This window comes from Hemitrygon akajei, chromosome 3, assembly GCF_048418815.1.
Source record: "Hemitrygon akajei chromosome 3, sHemAka1.3, whole genome shotgun sequence".
NCBI lineage: Eukaryota > Metazoa > Chordata > Chondrichthyes > Myliobatiformes > Dasyatidae > Hemitrygon > Hemitrygon akajei.
Window position 1 is genome coordinate 150682947 of NC_133126.1, and position 23800 is coordinate 150706746.

The following is a 23800-nucleotide window of genomic DNA, read 5'->3' on the forward strand; positions in this document are numbered from 1 at the left end:
CCCATCTACATTAATCCTACTTTACTCCCACACTCCACTAAGTTCCCTGAACCTACAGAGTGACTATGTACAGTAGCCAGTTCCCAACCACCAGCACGTCTGTGGGACGCAAGTGAAAACTGGAATATCTGGAGGAAGCCCGCACAGTCACCCAGAGAACTTGCAGACTCCACACTAACAGCATCTAAGATCAAGATCAAACCCAGGTGCAGCAGCAGGACTAACCGGAATCAGAATCAGTTTTATCATCACTGGAAATGCGTCGTGTAATTTGTTAATTCCACAACACATGTGCCACTGTGCCGTTGGTAGTCAATGGCGATGGAGAGGAATTTTCCAAACACACGACGCCAAACCACCCCCTCTCCACAATCACTGCTAGCATTCATTTTTTACTCCTCCTCCAGGAAACTATCTGGTTGAGTAAGTGTGGCTCTGTAATGCATTAGGCATCACAATTGCATTAAAAAATCTATCATATTTATATACGCTCTGAAATACTGTAATTTTGCACTAATACTATTTTTTCCTAAACTTGTAAAAATAAACAAAACGTGGTGCTGATAACTTAAGTAAAGCCAGACTAGTGTGCCTCCTCGTGATGTGGCAAGAAAGCCCGTATCGGGTTTGACAAGCTAAATGTAAGTTTCTGTTTAAATTGTACATGAAAAACCTATTTAAATTAGTAAACACTAATGGTTATATATGGAAAAGTTTCTTTTACTGTACAAAGCAGGTGGATTTTGCATTCATGAATATTATACCTCCTGTTCTTCAGCAACACACTCCTCACCTTTTCTTTGTTCAAGGCTTCTTGTGCTTCTAACTTATAAACCAAATAATCTAAAAGGAGAAAGAAAAAAAGTTAATGCTCAGTCTGATTGAATTGGGAAATTTCTAAATCAACAGTCAGAATAATGATAGATTAACAACACTGGAGAGCATAGAACAATGAATGTTAAATTTAGGCCTTTATTAAAGTCCTGACTCAATAACGAAGGTATGTGGAGGCCAGAAATCTCTAAGCAACAAGGAGGAAATAAAAGTAGTTTTATGTGTATTCACATAAAGCCCTTTCTAAGCATCATGTAGCAATAGACTGGAACTGGTCAAACTAGACAGGCTTTGAAGTTTGAGATACCGTACTCTAATGAAATGTGCAATCACAGAAAATAAAAGGTTGCAAATTTTATAAGGACTAACCAGCCACACCTTGTAGGCCTTCGTAAGCTCAGTGTATCATCCACCAAAAGCCCACACTTGGGAGAACAGCAGCATATTTAATTGCTGCCTAGCTGGTCAAACATCATTTCAGAACACTAGAGGAGGGTTTTGTCAAGCTTAATTCCAGCATTCCTTTCATCTCATTATTAGAGCAACTCTTAGATAATGTATCTCCCTCTCTCCCAGACAAGTCAGCTGCAATTACTCTTCACAAGACTTTCTATGTAATTGTAACATCATCTGTTTCTCATGGTCTCATTCTTATCACACATTCCTCCTTGGTTCTCTCTAGTCATCTACTTCTCCGCAGGTTAAACCGTGCATGCTTACTATCCTTTTTTTTTGATTCTGATGAAAGACCTTCAACCTAAAGCCTTACTTCCGTATTCTCTACAGAGATACTGCCTGATTTGCAAAGTAATCACAGCATTTTTGGTTTGGTTTTGTAAGTCAAGTTTTTTACTGTTGTGTCAGTGAAGAAAGGAATGTCGGCTTTTGGAAACCAAGTGCAGGAGGCACGGTAGTGAAAGAAAAATCTGTCCTTGAGTTTAGCAGCAACCAAATAGACAGTGTTAATCAGCAATTTATCCAACTAACAAGAGCAATGTGAAGTGCTTCACTATTTCCAATGTTAAAAAGAATAAAATTCATTGTAAAGATCAAAATGTTCATTTATATATGTTCTTTGTAAATTAAATCAGTCTAGGAATTTGTAATTAAAATTTACACACAAGAATATTTATATATCTTCCTGAAAATGAAAGGGATGTATAGAAGAAGTCCACACCATTTTAGGGTGTAATTGGATGGCAAGGCCACAATGGGCTGGAAGGGCCAGTTACCATGGTACATCTCTAAATGAAAAAAAATACAAATTACTAGATATAGTTAAGTGAGAGTATTGTTCTGATTACAAAGAATAAAAATTTGCTTCTGAGTAAGACCAGTGATGCTAACCCACAAGAACAGAGCAGACTCAAAATTTATAGCAACTACAAACATGAATGGCAAAATCAAAATATTCTCAGCTGGTAATCCCTGGCCTATTTAGTGCAACTTGTATGAATGACTCAGGGCAAGACAAAATAAATGAAGAGCTAACGACTGCTCAATGGGAAATACTTATGAAAAAAAATAGTCTCCCTTACTATATTGAAAGGATCAAAAAGAACTGCTTTCTTTCCTAGGAATGAAAGAGTTAATGAATGAAGAGTGTCTGGTGGCTCGGGGCCTGTACTTGCTGGAGTTTAGGAGAATGCGAAGGGATCTCATTGAAACCTATCAAATATTGAACAGGATGTAAAATGAATGTTTCCTATAGTAGGAGAATCCAGGACCAGAGGGCACAGCCTCAGAATAAGAAGATCCTTTAAAACAGAGGAGAAGGTATTTCTTTAGCTAGCTGGTGGTGAATTATAGAAATCATTGCCGGTGACTGTGGAGACCAAGTCACTGGATGTATTAAAAGTAGAGGTTGACAGGCTCTTGATCAGTAATGGTATCAAAGGTTACAAGGAAAAACCAGGAGAATGGAGTTGAGAGAGATGACTCAAAAGGTCAAATGGCCTAATTTTGCACCTATATCTTATGGTCTTAAAGTGCTTCAGGTCTTCAAAGAAAGATTTTATATCCTACAAACTAGAGGACCTTTCTTCTGTTCGATGCCCTCTACCTCCCGACCAAATCATGTAAGTTTTCTTTCACCAGTCCACCTATATTTGCTGTGTGGAATAATATTGTGCCTTAGAATAGTACTGGATACAAAGGGGAGGCTTGTAACATTAATAGGGAAAACAGGGGAAGATTGGGAGCAGTGGAGAATTCAATAAATAAAGGGCCAAGATTTTGGTTAAGAGTAGAAACCTGAAGTTATGAGAGTATATTTCAGAGGACACAAAGGCAGACTGTAAAAGTTTCTACGTGCAAAGAGAAAAAACATAGTGAAGTTAAATGTGGGTCTCTTTACAGTCAGAAAGGGGAGAATTTATACTGGGAAACAGAAACAACAGTACAATTTTAAAAAATGATTCCCACTTCATGGAAGAGGGCATGATTAACTCTCAGAAATACCAGAGATTGGTGATGAGAAGGAATTAAAGAAAATTTAAAGCTGGAAATAAAAATAGCACTTGAGGAATTACTGGCAGTGGAAGTGAATAAAGCATCCTCAGGCTTGATAATCTGCCTCTAGAATACTAAAAGACAAGTGTAGTTCTGCCACTTATTGAAGGAGCGAGAGAGAAAATATTGACCTACAGAATGATCTGCCTCATCTTGGTTCCAGGGAAAATACTCAATCCAATGAAGTGAAAACTTCGAAAGTACCAAAAGAATTTGACACTGTTAACCTGGATGTTTATGTTTGACAAAGATACTAGGTAGAACCTTTGAGGATGTTGCTTGTAATGTAACAGCAGGTGTGGTTTTTATTGGGCTTTCTGAAAGGACTTTCAGCAAGTGCGGTATGGTACTGTAGCAATCAATGTAACACTATTACAGTGCTAGTAAAAAATCAGAGCTCAATTCTTGCTGCTGCCTATAAGGAGTTGGTACATTAAGTCCATTAATGTATGGGTTAGGGGTTAGTGAGTTGTGAGAATGCTATGTTGGTGCCTGAAGTATGGCAACATCTGTGGGCTGCCCATTGCAGTCCTCGCTGACTTGATTTGATGCAAACTGGGCCTTTCTCTATATGTACATGAGACAAATAAAGCTAATCTCTATAATCTCTCATTTGATAAAGTTCCCCCCAGAGATTAGTGCCTTAGAATAGTACTGGATACAAAGGGGAGGCTTGTAACATTAATAGGGAAAACAGGGGAAGATTGGGAGCAGTGGAGAATTCAATAAGTAATGTCCACAAGCCTGGATTTATAGGGAGCAGAAACAGAACAAAAGAAAGAGCTTTCTCAGGTTCGTAAGAGTGGCTAGTGGAGGTCAATTTGGATGAGGGAACCAAATGCAATGTTTCTAAGTTTGCCAACAACGCAAGACTGGATGAGGTTGTGAGGAGGATACAGAGGCTTCAAAGCAGGGTTGACAAGTTGAACGAGTGGGTGAAACCACGGCAGATGCACATAATGTGAAATTATCCACTTTAATCAAACCAACAGCAAGGACCAGAGTAATTTAACTGGGTAGAGACTGAAACATTGGTGTACAAAGGAATCGGACACCAGTCACTGAAGCAACCATATAAAACACCAAACACTGATCACAGCCATTGTAAGAGTTTGTGAGGACAGGATTCCTTACTGCAGTTACAGAGACCACACCGGAGTACTGTGGACAGCTGTTGTCTCCTTTGTTACGTACACGTGACACATGACTGGGGTTGAAGCTATACTGGACTTGAGGTAATGGTCTTGTGATGGTGGAGTGACATCATTTTCCTGCCAGTAGAGGTCATGTGACAGGTTTTTTTTTACAGGGTATAAAAGGAGGACCCCTCCCTGTGAGGAGGGGCAGTTCGTGGCTGGATTTGCCATGTTGACTTCATGCCACTGCGTGATTTAATGTTATGACGCAGTTTAGTTGAAAGATGAAGTTTTATCTAATGCCTAAAGTTTAAAAGGTCATTGCCAGCAGTTTCTTTATAACACTGCTAGTTGAGAATCAGTGGAGAGTGAAGATCGGAGTTCGGGAGTTAAAGATCGAGGAGAATCGATTTCGACGGTGAAACAGGTTCGACCTTGTTTGATCCTTATTCGGAAGGAATTTGTTGACTGTTCTCGTGTTAATCCCTGTGAAATAGCAGAAAGGATTGGGAACAGTTCTGTAAAGGAAAGGTCAGTGCCTTTAAGCCGTTTCATTTGTTCATCCCCGTAAATTCATCGTGGGAAAAGTTCGATTTGGGAACCAAAGCAACACGACGTGAAAGAGGATTTAAATCGTCTTAAAAAGTCTCTCCCTTAAATGGACTGTGAGCATTTTGAACTTTTGCACTACTTTGAAGAACTGTTTTTGCAACATCGCTTTAAGAACTGTTTAAGCTTCATTGCTTTAAGAACTGTTTAAGCTGCCGCACAGCAGCTGACTTCCGGTTACGTTAGTGATTTGTTTACTTTTGGGGGGGTTTGTTTTCAGTATTTAATAAACGTGTTGTTTGTTATAAAAACCCTTGCCTAACTCATCTATTTATTGTTGCTTGAATCCGTAACACCTTACACAAGGACGAGCGCACTTACCATACAAGGAGTGCAGCAGAGGCTCCCGGCCTGATCCCTGCCATGACAGGACTGTCGGATAAAAGGGTCCAATAGGCCCGTACTCACTTGGGGAGGAGAGCTCACCAAGAGTTTCAAAATCCTGAGAGGACCCACCTAGCTGATGGTCTGTGTGGCACTTGGATAAATGGTGCAGTCTATGAAAGTTTGAGATTGAGCAGAGAACTTTCTTCATTCAGAGGATAGGAAATCTGCAGAACTCTTGACCACAGCAGGCTGGGAAGGCTGATAAATTTAAGAAGTAGATAGATGTCTGGACTCGTAAGGTATCGGGGAGGATGGGGAGAGGGGAGAGTGGGAATCTGGTAGTGTGATTATTTTATTAACTGCTAGACAAGTCTGGCAGGGCTGATCGGTCTCCTGGACTGATTTCTTGAAGACTCCTTAGACACAAGACCCTATTGTTAAATATGTGCCTTGGTTCCTGGAATAAAGGTTCTTAAGTAATCACTGGTATGTGTTGTAAAAACTGTTGTGGGAAAAATGGATTTGAATTTGTGAGACATAGGTGCCATTATTGGGGAAGGAGAGAGCTGTTCCAATGGGACTGGCTCCACTGAACCAGACACATAGTGAATTGCAGAAACAGAGTTGTGGATAGAGCTTTAAACTAAAGTGTGGGTGTGGGTTTAACAGCTTGGAAAAGTAAGGATGAAGTAAACGGGAAGGACAGTGCAGGAGAGGTTGCAGAAGCTTCCAGAATAAAGTATAAAACAATAAGTTTAAAGGATAAGAATTTAATTTCCAGTAACATAGAAGGAAAATGGAAAAGAATGATAAACATTGGACTGAAAGTGTTATATTTAAATCCACACAGTACACGGAATTAGGTATGTAGACGATCTCGCAGCACAGTTAGAAATTAACATATCTGATGGTGTGGGCATCTCTGAGTCATAGCTGAAAGAAGATCATAGTTGGGAGCTTAAAATCTAAGGATACATATTATATCAAAAGGATAGGCAGGTGGGCAGAGAGGGAGGTGTGGCTTTGTTGGTAAAAAATGACTTCAAATCCTTAGAAACAATTGACGTGGAATCAGATGACATAGAACCCCTGTGGGTAAAGTTAAGAAGCTGAAAGGGTAATAAGATCCTGATGGGAGTTATATTCAGGCCTTCAAGCTGCAGCCAGGATGTTGGGTGCAAATTATAATAGGAGATAACAAAAAGTAATAGGAAGCTAGAAGATTGGGCATCTTTTAAAAGACAACAGAAGGCAACTAAGACACAATAAGGAGAGATGAAATATGAAGGTAAGCATGGTAATAATATAAAAGAGGATACCGAAACCTTTTTCAGATATATAAAGTGTAAAATAGGTGAGAGTGGGTATCAGACTGTGGGAAAATGACGCTGGAGAGGTAGAAATGGAGGTCAAAGAAATGGCAGATGAACCTATTAAGTATTTTGCATCAGTCTTCATTGTGGAAGACACCAGCAACATGCCAGAAATACGAGAGTGTTAGGGAGGAGAAGTGATTACAGTCACTATATTAAGGAGAAGGTGCACTGGAAGCTGAAAGGTCTGAAGGTAGATAAGTCAAAGGTCCAGATGGACTACACCCCAGGGTTCTAAAAGAGGTGGCTGAAGAGACTGTGGAGGCATTAGTAATAATCTTTCAAGAGTCACTAGATTCTGGAATGGTTCTAAGGATTAGAAAATTGCAAATGTCACTCCACTCATTAAGAAGGGAGGGAGGCAAAAGAGAAGAAATTATAGCCCAATTAGCTCGACTTCAGAGGTTGGCAGACGTCCCTTATTAAGCTTGACATTTCAGATGCTTGGGGAAACATGATAAAATAAGCTGAAGGTTTTCTTAATGGAAAATCTCCCGACATACCTGTTGGAATAGGCATGATAGACAAAGAAGAGTCCGTGGCTGTTGTTTGCATGTATTTTGAAAAAACCTTTGACAAGGTCCAATAGACCAATATTCACTTGGGGTTAGAATAATGTGAAATCTCACTGAGCTTTTTAAAATCACTGAGAGGCTGCTAAACAAGAGCCAAAAGTATTACATGCGATATACTAGTGTAACTCTCAGGTTCTGTCAGCTGTGTAAGTCTAGAGAAGACAATCTCTGGCCCTGCCAAACAGGTGAGATCAAGATGCGAGTCCACCCCAAAACCCCGTTTGTGTGGATGCTGTGTGGTTCGTTACCCTGTTGCAAATCAGTACCACAAAATAACAGACAGTACACCACATACAATTAAACAATTTAGTTTTATCATTCTTAATTTGACTGCAGGGTTAGTGAAGAAAAAGCAAAAAGAAAAGGGCCCATTTTAATGTGCATGAGTTGGAGCTCATGGTTTCCCTTCGCTGACCTTCCTTCGGTCTTTCGGCCTTTGTCGGGTCATGGACACGCCTCAGCGTCTTCTCTCTTCATCTCGCTCCGAACAAAAGACCCAGATCACCCTGGTGTCAGGCACACAGCCCAAAAACACCCTCCCGTCATTAGATGGCTCACATTCCAAAGCCCCGGTTATCTCTAACCATAACCCAGACACTGCTTCAACAGAAAGACCATTACATTAGCAGTGAAACCTTTCCTAGGGTGTTACACTAGCATGGACAGAGGATTGGCAGTCTGGTAGGTGCCAAAGAATGGACATAAAGGGGGCCTTTATTGCTGCTAATATCTAATGGTGTTCCACACGTTTCAGTGCTGGATCCGCTATTTTTCATGTTATACACCAATGATTTGGATGATGGATTGACGGCTTTTGGGCCAAGTTTACAGACGATAGATGGAGGATCAGGTAGTGTTGAGGAAGCAGGGAGTCTACAGAAGAACTTGGAAGGATTAGGAGAATGGACAAAGAAGTGGCAGATGGAATACAGTGCAGGGATGTGTATGGTCATGCACTTTGGTTGAAGGAATAAGGACATAGACTGTTTTCTAAATGGGGCATGAAATTAGAAATTCGAAGTCCAAAGGGACTTGGGAGTTCTCAGCCTTAACTTGTAAGTTGATTCGGTAGTAAGAAAGGCAAAGGTAATGTTAGCATTCTTTTTGAGAAAACAAGAATGGGATACAATGTTGAGTTTTTATAAGGCTTGGTCAGACAATATTTGGAATATTATGAGCAATTTTGGGCCCCATATCTAAAAACGGATGTGCCAGCATTGGAGAAGGTCCAGAGAGGATTCATGATTGATCCCAGGAATGAAAGGGTTAACATATTAGGAATCTTTGATAACTCTGGGTCTGTACTTACTGGAGTTCAGAAGAATGAAGCAGGATCTCATTAAAACCTACTGACTATTGAAAAGCCTAGACACAATGGATGTGGAGAAGATAATTCCATTCACCACCCTCTGGCTACAGAAATTCCTCTTCACCTCAATTCTGAAGGGACATTCTTATGAGGCTCTGCCCTCTGATCCTAAAGGAGGAATTTCTTTATTCAGAGAATGACGAATCTGTAGAATTCATTTCCATAGACAGCTGTGTAGCTAAGTCATTGGTACATTTAAAGCAGAGGTTGATAGTTTCCTGATTAGTAAGGGTGTCAAAGGTTATGGGAAGAAGGCAGGAGAATGGGGTTGAGAGGGATAATAAATCAGCCATTACTGAATAGCAGAGCAGGCTTGAAGGGGCATATGGCCTAATTCTGCTACTAAGTTTTGTGGTTTTATGATCTATATCTATTGTCTTGCACCTAATTCAGAACCTCTATCATCCAGGTCATTGTTTAGTAAATGGTTAATGTTTGTGCTTATCGAACGCCTCACCACCACTGTAGCCTTGAGTGCAAAGGAACTGACTGCAGGAGCTTTGATCACTACCATGGGCAGACACCCAAGGGTGGGTGCTGACACAGCAGTGAATTGTCCAGTATCCAGCAGGTGAGGCCAAGGAGAAGGCTGGTGGACTCCTGGGAGCGAATCCGAAGAGGTATGGGAAGGGGTTGGGGGGGCGGGCCAGATTTGGCAAGTGGACAACTTAAACTCCGAACCTGCAGGGACCGAAAGAGGGACCCCAATGTCCTGACATTTGGCAGCATCCGACCCCTCAAGAATAGAAGAGGTGGAAATGGAAGAGGAGGTGGAGAAAATATGGGTTCAGCAACTAACCAGGCTGCCAGAGAGAGGCAAGATTGTGTCTCAGCAGTCAGGCAATACATGGTGGGTGGAGCTTCCAGAAGAACAGGGAATGGTGTGTCTGAATGCTCAATGAATAATGAAAAGGGAGTGGAAGTGATCTTCCCTCGATTGCAGAAATGGCCATTGCTGCTGCTCCTCACGACAGCGACAGTGATCTCAACTAATACCTTCCTCAGAAAGTCGTACAGAAATTGCCATCGTCCGATCATACTGAAGTGCTGGGTGTGCTCCCAGATTCCATTGACCTCAGGCATGCGAACACCGATCCCCATCCCTCTGAATGACACCAAACCCTGGGCACAGAATCAGCTAAGACTAATGATGGGCTTGTAAAATGGGGTCCATTTAACGGATGGTATGTACCAAAGCTGAATGTAATACCATCATCTGGGAATAATTGCTGTTGCCGTAGTGATGGGCAGATTCCTTTAAGGATTACTCATGTACCTGTAGGCACATTAATGGAACAGAGCAATGCAGTACTACTGCAGGGGGAATATACTATTTGGAAATATAATGTGTCCCCACAGTGAATGGCATATAATGGGTGTGTGAATCCCGGGCTTATTTTTGGTTGCCAATAGGCTGGTCCGCCTGCTGTGATCAGAGTATATTGTACTGTATGTGTCTTACATTGATGATCTGGCCAGTCGCCCAACCCACAAGGTGAAATGTCAGAGAAGGGGTCGGCTTTGCCTGATAGCTTTTCTCCCATAGGGTACAGCCTACTTATGAAGGGAGATCACCCTGATGAACTCAGCCACCAAGTCCATCCGGATGATCTGACTGGCTTTGACAAGGTGCCGCACATGAGGCTGCTTAGCAAGACAAGAACCCATGGAATTATAGGGGACTTACTAGCATGGGTGGAGCATTGGCTGACTGGCAGTAAACAGAGAGTGGGAATAAAGGGATCCTATTCTGTCTGGCTGCCAGTTACCAGTGGAGTTCCACAGGGGTCTGTGTTGGGACCGCTGCTTTTTACAATGCATATCAATGATTTGGACTATGGGATTCATGAATTTGTGGCTAACTTTGCCGATGATACAAAGATAGGTGGAGGAGCAAGTAGTGTTGAGGAAACAGAGAGCTTGCAGAGAGACTCGGATCGGTTAGAGGAATGGGCAAAGAGGTGGCAAATGAAATACAATGTTGGAAAGTGTATGGTCATGCACTTTGGTGGAAGAAATAAATGGATAGACTATTATTTAGATTGGGAAAGAACTCAAAATGCAGAGATGCAAAGGGACTTGGGAGTCCTTCTGCAGGATACCCTAAAGGTTAACCTCCAGGTTGAGTCGGTGGTGAAGGCGGCAAATGCAATGTTGGCATTCATTTCTAGAGGTGTAGAATATAAGAGCAGGGATGTGATATTGAGGTTCTATAAGGCACTCATTGAGACCACACCTGGAGTATTGTGTGCAGTTTTGGGCTCCTTATTTTCGAAAGGATATACTGACATTGGAGAGGGTTTAGAGAAGATTCACATGAATGATTCCAGGAATGAGAAGGTTACCGTATGAGGAACGTCTGGCAGCTTTTGGGCTGTATCTCCTGGATTCAGGAGAATGAGGAGGGAATCGCATAGAAACATTCCAAATGTTAAAACGCCTGATATGGCAGTTACTTCCCATGGTAGGGGAGTCTAGGACAGGAGGGTATAACTTCAGGATTGAAGGACATCCATTTAGAACAGAGCTGTGGAGAAATTACTTTAGTCAGAGGGTGGTAAATCTGTGGAATTTGTTGCCACAAGCAGCTGTGGAGGCCAAGTCACTGGGTGCATTTAAGGCAGAGATAGATAGGTTCTTGATTAGCCAGGACATCAAAGGGTATGGAGAGAGGGCAGGGGAATGGAGATGACTGGAATAATTGGATCAGCCCATGACTGAATGGCAGAGCAGACTCGATGGGCCAAATGGCTTCCTTCTGCTCCTATATCTTATGGTCTTATGACTTTGGAACAAACAAAGTAGGCGCTGACGTGGCTTTCAACCGAGATGGCAGCCATGAGGACAGCGAATCTACAGAACAGAATGGCATTGGATGACATCCTGGCAAAGGAGGAACCTGTGCCATAACATGCCAGGAGTGTTGTACGTACCGTACATCCCGGATGAGTCGAATCTGGCTACCACATCAATGGTCAGTAGGTAAGAGACAGAATGTAGGCTATCAATCCCGTTACTATGACACCCCTTGTTTCGCCAGGATGCTACAGCAGTGCTCTGGGATGTTACTGAAGTCATTTTGCTTTTATCCTTGGCAGTTTTGTGATTTGTTTGTAATATGGTGGAGGCTGTATAAAGCCTGCTGGCTCGACGTAACGGGGTTGCAACATTCGAGTGGTGTACTTGAATTCTAAAGGGGTCATCTTTGTGCTTGTTGAACGTCTCGCCACCACTGTGGCAACGGAAGTGGTTGTAGGAGCTTTGATCGTGACGATGGGAAAGCATTCTGAGAATGCAGTACTGCGGGAGCATCTATGGGAACATGGAAGTAAGTAGAACACAGGTGGAATTCCTGAAGAGTGGTGACATGTAATGACTGTTTCTAATTCAGTGGTTTGAGACGGCACGATGTATTCATCCACCTACTGCAGCATTTCACATCAGCATAAAGGGTATAAAAGTAGAGTGGTCGGGTGGGGTGGCTCTGGGAGTAATTCCTCGGAGCTTCACCGACAGGCTGGTCACGAACGGTGCCGCAGATCGACGGGAGCCGTGCTGCAGTGAGAAGGGTCTGTGCATGCTTAGTTGTGTATTTTAATGCTTGCTCTGTTTTGTCTTAATAGATGGTCAGTAGTTTTGTAATTCGAAGCAGATAACTGGAATTTGTGTCTTTCTGTTTCATTGAGTTAGATCCGAGAAACTATTGCTTTAACGAAACAGCCACTGCTGGCATCAGGCAGGAGGTACAGCAGCCGGGATAGCCACTCCCCACAGTTCAACAACAGCTTCTTCCCTCCTTCCCTACTGCCATCAGGTTCTTAAATTAACCTGAAAAGTCCTCATTCTATCTCAGAGTATATTATCCTCAACTTGAACTGATGTTGTTATGTCTATTTTGGTTTATTTTGTCATGTAAGTTATGTATAATTTATGTTAATTCAAGCTTATCTGTTTTATATTTATAATGTACATAATGTACGGCAAATAAGCAAATTTTCATGGTCTTTATACCCTAGGTATGTATGCTCATGACAATAAACTTGAACTTGAATCAAAATAAGCTGTGATTTTGCTACCAGCCATTCCTCCTTGTAAGTTTATCTACTGCCTTCCCATATTATTTTATAAATATTGGCATAATACATACCAATTTCCACCTTGATCTTCATGTACTGCTCAAATAAATCTTGCTGCAAAAGAACAATGAATCTGGAATATCCCTATTTCTGTACTGTTTGCTTATAAAATGCTGCATATTTTCTATGTCCAAATATAACAGGTAAATACTACCTGCTACAGAAATCACTGAGAACTGAAAGTGTAGGAACTCTACTGATTTTCTCAGGCCTAAAGATACCCCTTACAGTTATCAAATGTAGATAATTTATAAGCTGCAGTTCGCAGGATCCTAACTGCATCTGTGAAAAGTAAGGTGCTTTGAGGGTTTAAAAAAGTGAAACTGCTGGTTTGGTAAGTTTGCTGAGTATGTGTGGTTAAATAGCTGCTGGTGACTAGAAATTCCACAGGCTTTGAACCATTGTTAAGTTACTTGTAAAAGGAAAATATGGCATTGCAAGGCAAAAATATGTCCACAAAACCACAGCACTCACATGAAACTTCTGCTTACCCATGTTGTGCCTTCTCTGCTTAAAATATCCAAAAAACAAAGTTGATATTTTGAAGCAGACCTACATGACATTGTTTTATTGTGAAAGTAATTGGTTCAAAGTTCAAAGTAAATTTATTATCAAAGTACATATATGTCACCATATACAATCCTATGATTCTTTTTCTTGTGGGCATGCTCAGTAAATCTAAGAAACATAATATAATCAAAGAAAGACCACACCCAACAGGACAGACTGACAACCAATTTGCAAAGGTCAACAAACTGTGCAAGTATTAAAGAAAATAAGAAATAAAAATAATAGATAAAAAACAATAAACATTGAGAACATGAGATGAAAGTGAGTCCTTGAAAGTGAGTCCATAGGCTGTAGGAACAGTTCAGTTATGTGGTAAGTGGAGTTGAGTAAAGTTATCCCCACTAGTTCAAAAGCCTAATGGTTGAGAGATAATAACTGTTCCTGAACCTGGTGGTATGAGTTCTGAGGCTCCTCTACCTTCTTACTGATGGCAGAAATGAGAAGAGAGCATGGCCAGGATGGTGGGTCCTTGATAATGGATGCCGCTTCCCTGAAACAGCACTTATTGGAGTATAAAAGTTGCATTGTTTGCTGTGCAACCAAAACTATGTAGTCAGCTTTGAACTTGCTATTTGCTATGCATGTATCCAATTTAGTAGGAGAATGAAATCTTAAGAATGTAGAAGACAATGGTGTGTTAATGAGAGGTAGCTAAGAGATGTAGATTAGAACATGATTAAGTCAATGGGTAGAAACAATAGTGGCGGATGTTACGCAACTGGTGATACGCAACTGTCGACCGATTGGATATGCTAATGCAACTAAACCAGGAGATTGCTATAAAAAATGCTATGTACAAGGATCGGTGGGCAATCAGCGACTAGCTCAATGATTGTCTCAGCTTTGATTTGCAAATTAAAGTTTAACCCTTCTTGAAGAATCTTCTGCATCTCCTGGTCGTTTGTGGGGCGCGAGAAACCACGACACACTATGTGTAGATCCGCTCCATGGTGGGGATGGTTTTACCCATGGCGGACTGGGCCATATCCACTACTTTTGAAGGATTCTCCTCTCCAAGCATGTTGGTGTTTCCATACCAGGCCATGATGTAACCTGTTAATATACTGTCCATCACACATCTATAGAAGTTTGTCAAAGTTTTAGATGTCATGTCAAATCTTTGCAAACTTCTAAGGAAGTAGAGGTGCTGCCATGCTTTCTTCATCATTGCATTTACGTGCTTGGTGTACGTGAAACTGGCACTGAGAAGTTCCTCTGATGGACAGGTGACAGTTCACACTACTCATCATGGAAGGCACTGAAAGCACTATCAATTGATGGTGGTTTTCAACATAGCAAGGTGAGCCCAATGCCCCAAGCACTAAGCAGCCAATGTAGCAGATTAGTTCTCTGCTGAATCTGCTATGACATTTAAATTCAGTGCCAGGATAAATAAGGATTCGTCAACATGCAGATTGCCAATAGACTTGGGAATGATTTGTTTGTTTATTTATCGAGATACAATAAATAAAGTGTGGAATTAGCCCTTCCTGCCCTTCAAGCCGTGAAGCCCAGTAAACCCTGATTTAACCGTAGCCTAATCACAGGACAATTTACTATGACCAATTAACCTACTAGCCAGTAAGCCTTTGGAATGTGGGAGGAAACCGGAGCACCCGGAGAAAACCTACACATTCCACAGGGAGGACATACAGACTCCTTATTGATCCATGCAGGAGAAATGGGCCTAAATGTGAGACAAGGTCACCAACCACTTTTACTATGCTAACATAAAATTGGTTGAGGAATCATCCCCCAGCTCAGTCACAGCAAGCAATACTGAATGACTGTTTATGCACAGAGCTAGAGGCTCAATGCTGAAGACAAGCCTCTTCAGTCAACAAAACTAAGGATGTCATGAATGAACATAATTCCTACGGAAGGCAAGTTATAACCATACAGTATTTCAAACAGCTTCACAGTGCTCATGTCCTGATCAGATGGAACTATCAGATCAATAGTCATTGCTGCTTTGTTATATTCCGTCGTGTGACCACATACTTAGCTGCTACACTACCGTCACAACTCAAGAAAGATCTGCAAAAGGAAGTGAAGATAGAAAGGAACCATGCATTAGATAGTCTTGCTGATTAATCAAGTTTTAATTTGGTATGAATACAACTATTGAGTGTAACTTAATAGTTTCATGAATTTGCTTCAAGTTGGGACGTGCAAAACTGAAACCAGCAAAACAAAATTAGAACTTAACAGGACAGCCATTAAGGAGGCAGTGATTAAAATGAATGAATATTTGAAAAAAAATTCCAGTTTTGATGTACACCATAATTTCAGTAATGCCATTGTAATTCCAAAAAAGAGCATCTTAATCAACACTCAAACCAACTTGTTGATTGTCGATAACGAGTGGATTTAATGTTTCTTGCTCAGGGGCTAGTCAAATAGACTGGAGGGAGATCAAAGTGAGATACTGAAGGAGTGTTTTTCTCATAGAACTTCAGATCCTAAAACAATAATTTTCCATCAGACAGCAGATTACTGGGTGAATAACTTGCATATATTGCAGTTACTTAGGCAGTTTCTTCAATACTCATTGAAATTTTGTGAAATAATAGGGTACATTCATAATAAGTACAGAGATAGCTAAGGCATTCAAGAAGCAAATTCAGCCTCCGTACACATTAAATGTCTACAAATGTCCAAAAATGAATTTACTTACTATTGGTCGCTTGTTTTTTTTCTACCAAAAAAAAAGGGATTTTAGAGGCCAAGTAAAATATAGACAGTAAACTGCAAAACCTATGCCTGGAAAAAAAGCTTGTCAATAGAAAATGTATCCAAAAAAAAAGAGTTTCAATGTTCACTTACAGAGAGGAGTGCAAAACTAGACACTGAGGATTTTTTCTTTCATTTTCCTAATGATGTGGCTTAGCTTGTTTTAACTATCACACGGAATTTGAGAAATAGATTTCATGTCTTCAGTTATGTCCCTGCAAAATAGTTTAGGCCAATTCAGTTCATTACAGAATTATACTGCTGGTGTCCATGGGAAAGCCAAAGACATTGGTGATCTTGCTGTTTTTTTGTCCACTGTCAACAGATGGAAGGCCACAATTGCAGAGTAGGTGAACTTATAAAATCTCTGACCAGCCCCAGTCTTCCCAACCTGGCACAGCCAAAGAGCAAGCTTCCAATTTTCTTCTTCTGCACCTCCTGGATCTCACTATCCTCTTCCAGCTCCTATACTCTTTTGGTCAGAACATTCTGGCATTACTTGCTACTCTCCTACCACTGAATTTTATATATATATAAAATCACAAAGACACAGAACTAATTTCTCCATATGTCCATTGTTCCTGTACTTTGGTAGCTCAAAAACCCTTTGCCCTTGACAACAGTACTGATGAAGGCAACAATGTTTTACATTTATTTGGAGCCTTTAGGGTAAAAGTAAACTGAAACAATTCATAATTACACCCACAAATTATGAAATTAGGAGACAAGGGTTATAGAAAAATCCAAGATCAGAAGAGCAGAGTGGAAACACCAAAGGAAAGATCCTGCTTTCAGTGATGGCCTGTGCTACAAGCATGTTGGGAGGGTACATGAACAAGTAAGAAGTACTTAAAGTAATTTTAAAAACAGACAAAGTTACTGTATGTTAATTTTACCTTCTTTAGCCTTTTTGTGTTCATTTCTTTCTTTCTGTAATGATTTTTCTAATCTCGATCTATGTTCATAAACAACTGTAAGAAATAACAAACAGTTTGTCAGCTGATATAATGAAGTATTCATTTTGCACTTATATTTCACATTTTTATCAATTCAGACATCATTCAGAACAAAATGTATATTTCTGTATTAACAGAAATGTCCAAATGGAGCATCATTTTTAACCAAAATTCAAAAATCACATTGTTAGATTCATTACAATTATAAAATATCAAATATGTTATTAAATCAGCATGCAAGAAATGCTCTGTAGGTTAAGCAGCATTTGTGAAAAAAAGATTTCAAGTTTCATGTTTTAATCACTTATTGAAAGCAGAACTAAGAAAAAAAATAAGAGATAAAACATACAGGTGGTATTGCTGTTGCTCGGCAAACCAACCCTTGCCTTTAACACAGGCCAAAGTTTTGACAGCTATTCATAATTTTACCAGACTGGGAGCTTTTTATTAAACTCCAGTTCCTGTTTCCCAGACCTGCTGAAATCACTCTGCCCACCATGGTCTGCAAACTCAATCCCCAGATCACGCACAGCCTAATTCTACCCCCTCCTTGATATCCACAAGCTGGACTCTCCCGCTGTTCCCATCATTTCAGCATGTGTTTGCCTTATGGTAATTAGTTCTTACCCTGTCATTGCTTTGCATCCCTTGTCCAGATTCTTCCCATGAAATCTAAAATTCCTCCTTTGCCCTCCATTTCTCTCTCATTTTCACCGTGGATTACTTTCAGCATTTCCTCAGTGTCTCCTTCCCTTCCCAGGGTGGCAGGAAGCCCAGAGCTTCCCTTATCATCTCCTTCACTGAACTTCTCGTTACACTGAAATAATTCTCTGTTGATTCAACTCTTCTCCTTTCATTTTGTCATGGGAAAATCTATGGGTAGTAGCAATGCCTGACTTTTCTTAGATATTAGATATACCAAACGTTTCTTTACAATTCCTGTTTTTGTTCCTTCCTCCCTTTACTTCTAAAACACACTTAGCTGTTTCAGTGCTGTTTCATGCTTTCACTAATCTTTCATTCAACCCTTAACCTTCTCTCACATCCTCAAGTGAAAGCAAAGCAGTGGATGTAGTGTAAATGGACTTTAGTAAGGCGTTTGACAATAACCCCCACGGTAGGCTTATTCAGAAAGTCAGGAGGCATGGGATTCATGAAAACTTGGCTGGATAGATTCAGAATTGGCTTACCCACAGAAGGCAGAAGGTAGTACTAGATGGAGTGTATTCTGCATGGAGGTCCATGACTAGTGGGGTTCTGCCAGGATGAATTCTGTGACCTCTACTCTTTGTGGAGTTGAGTGCAGAAATGGAGTTCAATTCAAAAAAGTGTGAAGTGATACACTTTGGAAGATCAGAATTGATGGCAGAGTACAAGGTGAATGGCATGATTCTTAGCAATGTGAAGGGACAGAGGGATCTGTTGTGTAATGCCACAGATCCCTCAAAGTTGTCATACAAGTTGATGAGATGATTAATAAAACCTATGATGTATTGTCCTTCATACTTCGGCGGATTGAAATCAAGAGCCAACAGTTTATAAACCTCAGGTTGCCTCATTATAGAAAGGATGTGCAAACTTTAGAAAGGGTGCAGAGATTTTCCAGCATACTGGCTAGATTAGAGATCATGTCTTACGAGGAAACGCTGAGTGAAAAGGGACTTTTCTCTTTGAAGTGAAGGGGGATGTGGAGCAATATAACAGAGGTGTATAAGATTATGAGAGGCATAGATAGAGTGGACACCTAGCACCTTTTTCCCAGGGCACCAATGGTCAATACCAGAGACATCTGTTTAAGGTGAATGAATGAATGTGCAGGGGAGATGAGAAAGATAGGTCTTTACAAAGAGAGTAGTAGGTGCCTGGAACACATTGTTAGAGGAGGTAGTAGAGGCTGATACAACACGGTCATTTAAGAGACTCTTAAATAGATGGCATATAGGTGGAAGAAGAATAGTGAGCCGTGGGTGGTATAGGAAGGAAGGTTTATACAGGTCAGCACAAAATCAGGAGCTGAAGGATCCATGCCATGCTATATGTTCTATGTTCCCTCCCCTTTCTCATCCCTGTTGACAAACCATCAGTCAACAGCTTCTAGAACGGTACTGCCAAGGCTATACCGATTGTGTTTCCTTTATTCCATCCCCATTTTGAAGTAATCATTCCCATTCTCCCAGCTTCACCTGTTCTAACCAATGCCAACTTGCCCACTTAATCTCTTCATTCACTGGAGATTCCCTTTTGCCACAGTGTACGGAGTCCCTGGCCTTATCTATTCCAGTTCTCATAAATCTGTTCTCATGTTCTAAGGTGTCACGGAAAGGCCAGGATGTGCTGGTAATGATTCTGGAATGGATGAGGGTGGGACAGAGAAAACAGTTATAACAGAATTCTAATCGAGGAAGGGAGGACATGTTTGGTTCTGACCTGTTGCTGTCAGAAATGGTAGAGGATGAAATTTTGAACATTGAGTTTAGTCAAAAGGAAGATGAAGAAAAGGAGACCCCCACCAGAGTTCTGGGAGGGATATAAAGTGATAACATTGGTAGTGTAGGAAATGGAATAGATGTGGTCACTGACTACAAAATAAGGAAATCCTCAATTGAGATAAAAGGTTGGTTTCTCAATAACAGTGGTAGAGTAGATGGTATTATTGGATTGAATATGTCCCTTAAAATTTATTTGATTGTGAGTTTCATTATTTGCCCAATTATCAATGTCATTTTTGGTTAGTATTTCAACCCTCAGGATGTATTACTATGTTAATATCCTTAATTTAATGCAAACTGCTGTTATTGTTCATAGTGTTACTGGACTTACTTTCTTAAAAGGAACAACTACAACCTTGAGTTATCCAGTAATCTACACCAAGCTGATTCCAAGGATAATTTTAGACATTGCTCACCTGAGTGCCACCACACGTGCGCGTGTGTGAGATATATATATATATATTACTCAATAAATGTGGCCTGATCCTCATCTGAGACACAATCATAGACAAACACAATCTGACTAAACAAGTAACACACAAACAATTGGACTTTTCATGTCTTTCTTTAACACATTGTTTAATCATTCACAGCCCAGGTTGGAAAAAGTATGTGAAGCCTTGTACTTAATATCTGGGAGAACCTCCTTTAGCAGCAATAACCTCCACCAAAGGTTTTCTGCAGGTGCTGATCAGACCCACACAATGGCAAGGAGGAATTTTAGACTATTCCTCCATACAAAACTATTTCAGTTTTCAATATTTCTGGGATACCTTGCATAAACAGCCCTCTTCAGGGCATGCCACAGCATCTCAATTGGGTTAAGGTCTGGACTCTGACTTGGCCATCCCCAAACATGAATTTTGTTCTTTTTAGCCATTTTGTTGTTGATTTACTCTTGTGTTTCAGATCGCTGTCTGTTGAATCATTCAACTTCTATTAAGCTTCAGATGACAGACCACGACCCTGACAATCTCCTGTAAAATGTCTTGATACAATTTTGATTTCATTGTTCCCTCAGCGATTGCAAAGCAGTCACAAACCATGATCCGCTTCCACCATGCTTCACAATTGGAATGAGGTTTTGGTGTTGGTGTGCAGTGCCCTTTTTCCTCCAAATATAGCAGTGTGCATTTGTGCCAAAAATTTCAACTTTTGTCTCCTCTGTCCACAGAATATTGAACCAGCAGAACTGTAGAACATCCAGGTGGTCATTTGCAAACTTGAGAATTACAGCAATATTTTTTTTTCTGGAGAGCAGTTGTTTCCTCTGTGGTGTCTTTTCATGAACACCATTCTTGTTCAGTGTTTTTCTTATAGAGGACACGTGAACAGAGACTTTATGAAGTTCTAGAGATTTCTGCAGATATTTTGTTGTTACCCTGGCTTCTTTATCACCTTCTTCAGCATTGCACGTGGTGCTCTTGGTGTGATCTTTGTAGGACACCTGCTCCTAAGCAGATTAACAACTACTGAATTTCAGAATCAGGTTTATTATCACTGGCATGTGAAGTGAAATTTGTTAATTTAGCAGCAGCAATTCAGTGCAATACATAATCTAGCAGTGAGACAAAAATAATAATAGTAAATAAACAAGTAAATCAATTACATATATTGAATAGATTATTAAAAAAATGTGCAAAAATAGAAATACTGTATATTTAAAAAGTGAGGTAGTGTCCAAACCTTCAATGTCCATTTAGGAATCAGATGGCAGAGGGGAAGAAGCTGTTCCTGAATCGCTGAGTGTGTGCCTTCAGGCTTCTGTACCTCCCACCTGATGGTAACAATGAGAAAAGAGCATGCCCTGGGTGCTGGAGGTCTTTAATAATGGACGCTGCCTTTCTGAGACACCACTCCCTAAAGATATCCCGGGTACTTTGTAGGCTAGTACCCAAGCTGGAGCTGACTAGATTTACAACCTTCTGCAGCTTCTTTCGGTCCTGTGCAGTCATCCCTCCATACCCGACAGTGATGCAGCCTGTCAGAATGCTCTCCATGGTACAACTGTAGAAATTTTTGAGTGTATTTGTTGACATGCCAAATCGCTTCAAACTCCTAATAAAGTATAGCCTCTGTCTTGCTTTCTTCATGACTACATCAATATGCTAGACCAGGTTAGAGCCTCAGAGATCTTGAAACCCAGGAACTTGAAGCTGCTCACTCTCTCCACTTCTGATCCCTCTATGAGGATTGGTATGTGCTCCTTCATCTTATCCTTCCTGAAGCCCACAATCAGCACTTTTGTCTTACTGATGTTGACAGCCAGGTTGTTGCTGTGGCACCATTCCACCGGTTGGCATGTCTCACTCCTGTACGCCCTCCCATCACCACCTGAGATTCAACCAACAGTGACTGTATCGTCAGCAATTTTATAGATGGTATTTGAGCTATGCCTAGCCACACAGTCATGTGTATACAGAGAGTAGAGCAGTGGGCTAAGCACACAACCCGGTGGTTCACCAGTGTTGATCGTCAGCAAGGAGGATATGTTATCACCAATCCGCACAGATTGTGGTCTTCTCGTTAGGAAGTCAAGGATCCAATTGCAGAGGGAGGTACAGATGCCCAGGTTCTGCAACTTCTCAATCAGGATTGTGGGAATGATGGTATTAAATGCTGAGCTATAGTCGATGAACAGCATCCTGATGTAGGTGTTTGTATCGTCTAGGTGGTCTAAAGCTGTGTGTTGGGCCATTGAGACATCTGCCGTTGACTTACTGTGGCAATAGGCAAATTGCAATGGGTCCAGGTCCTTGCTGAGGCAGGAGTTCAGTCTAGTCATAACCAGCCTCTCAAAGCATTTCATCACTGTCAATCTGAGTACTACCGGGCGATAGTCGTTAAGGCAGCCCGTATTATTCTTCTCAGGCACTGGGTAGACAATTTCCTCCATTTGTAGACAATTTCTCTTACTGTGACTGTGACCTGACTTTGTGTATCTTTTTTATAGGGCAGGGCAGCTCTACAACCCACACGTCTAGTCTCATCTCATTGATTGGAATACCTGTCTCCAAATAGCTTTCTCAGAAGGCAACACACACAAAATGCTTGTGGAACACAGCAGGCCAGGCAGCATCTATAGAGAGAAGTGCTGTCGACGTTTCAGGCTGAGACCCTTCATCAGGACTAACTGAAAGGAAAGATAGTAAGAGAATTGAAAGTAGGAGGGGGAGGGGAAAATACAAAATGATAGGAGAAGACTGAAGGGGGTGGGGTGAAGCTGAGAGCCAGAAAGGTGATTGGCAAAAGGAATACAGAGCTAGTGAAGGGAAAGGATCATGGGACGGGAGGCCGAGGGAGAAAGAAAGGGGGAGGGGACCACCAGAGGGGGATGGAGAACAGGCAGAGTGATGGGCAGAGAGAGAAAGAAAAAAAAAATCAAGGATGGGGTAAGAAGGGGAGGAGGGGCATTAATGGAAGTTAGAGAAGTCAATGTTCATGCCATCAGGTTGGAGGCTACCCAGCCAATATATAAGGTGTTGTTCCTCCAACCTGAGTGTGGCTTCATAATCTATGTGTCCCATGATCCTTTCCCTTCTCTAGCTCTGTATCCCTTTTGCCAATCACCTTTCTGGCTCTCAGCTTCACCCTACCCCCTCCGGTCTTCTCCTATCATTTTGCAATTTCCCCTCCCCCTCCTACTTTCAAATCTCTTACTATCTTTCCTTTCAGTTAGTCCTGACGAAGGGTCTCGGCCCGAAACGTCGACAGTGCTTCTCCCTATAGATGCTGCCTGGCCTGCTGTGTTCCACCAGCAATTTGTGTGTGTTGCTTGAATTTCCAGCATCTGCAGATTTCCTCGTGTTTGCCATTTCTTAGAAGGCGTTGCCCCGGAGGTTCACATACTTCTTTGAACCTAGACTGTTCTTATTTAAATGGTGTACTCAGTATTGTTGAGAAGAAATACAGTTCTTTGTGTGTTATTAGGTCAGGCAGATTGTGTTTGTTATTATTATGACAGATGAAGATCAGACCACATTTTATGAATAATTAATACAGAAAACCAGGTAATTGCAAAGGGTTGACAAACTTTTTCTTGCCACAGTATATAACTATTGCAATCATGGATTTTATATGCACAGATTGCAGGAATCAGGTCTACAATTTATTTCAAAACTGTAAACAGTGGCCTGGGTCTGAATGTCGGGGACTGTTCCCAAGGTTTCTCTGAGGGAAATG

The 23800-nt window shown here is 41.1% G+C and overlaps 1 protein-coding gene across 3 annotated transcripts in view; it reads right to left on the bottom strand.

The window, feature by feature from the left end:
• Nucleotides 1–23800, bottom strand: part of golim4a (golgi integral membrane protein 4a) — a 100729-nt gene that overhangs the window by 66212 nt on the left and 10717 nt on the right. For all 3 annotated transcript variants that reach the window (XM_073041039.1, XM_073041038.1, XM_073041040.1), the window contains exons 2-3: nucleotides 17070–17144; nucleotides 794–843 (exon numbers count right to left, since the gene is read on the bottom strand). In XM_073041039.1, the coding sequence (XP_072897140.1) occupies nucleotides 794–843; nucleotides 17070–17144 (125 nt within the window). The remainder of the gene's footprint in view (nucleotides 1–793; nucleotides 844–17069; nucleotides 17145–23800) is intronic.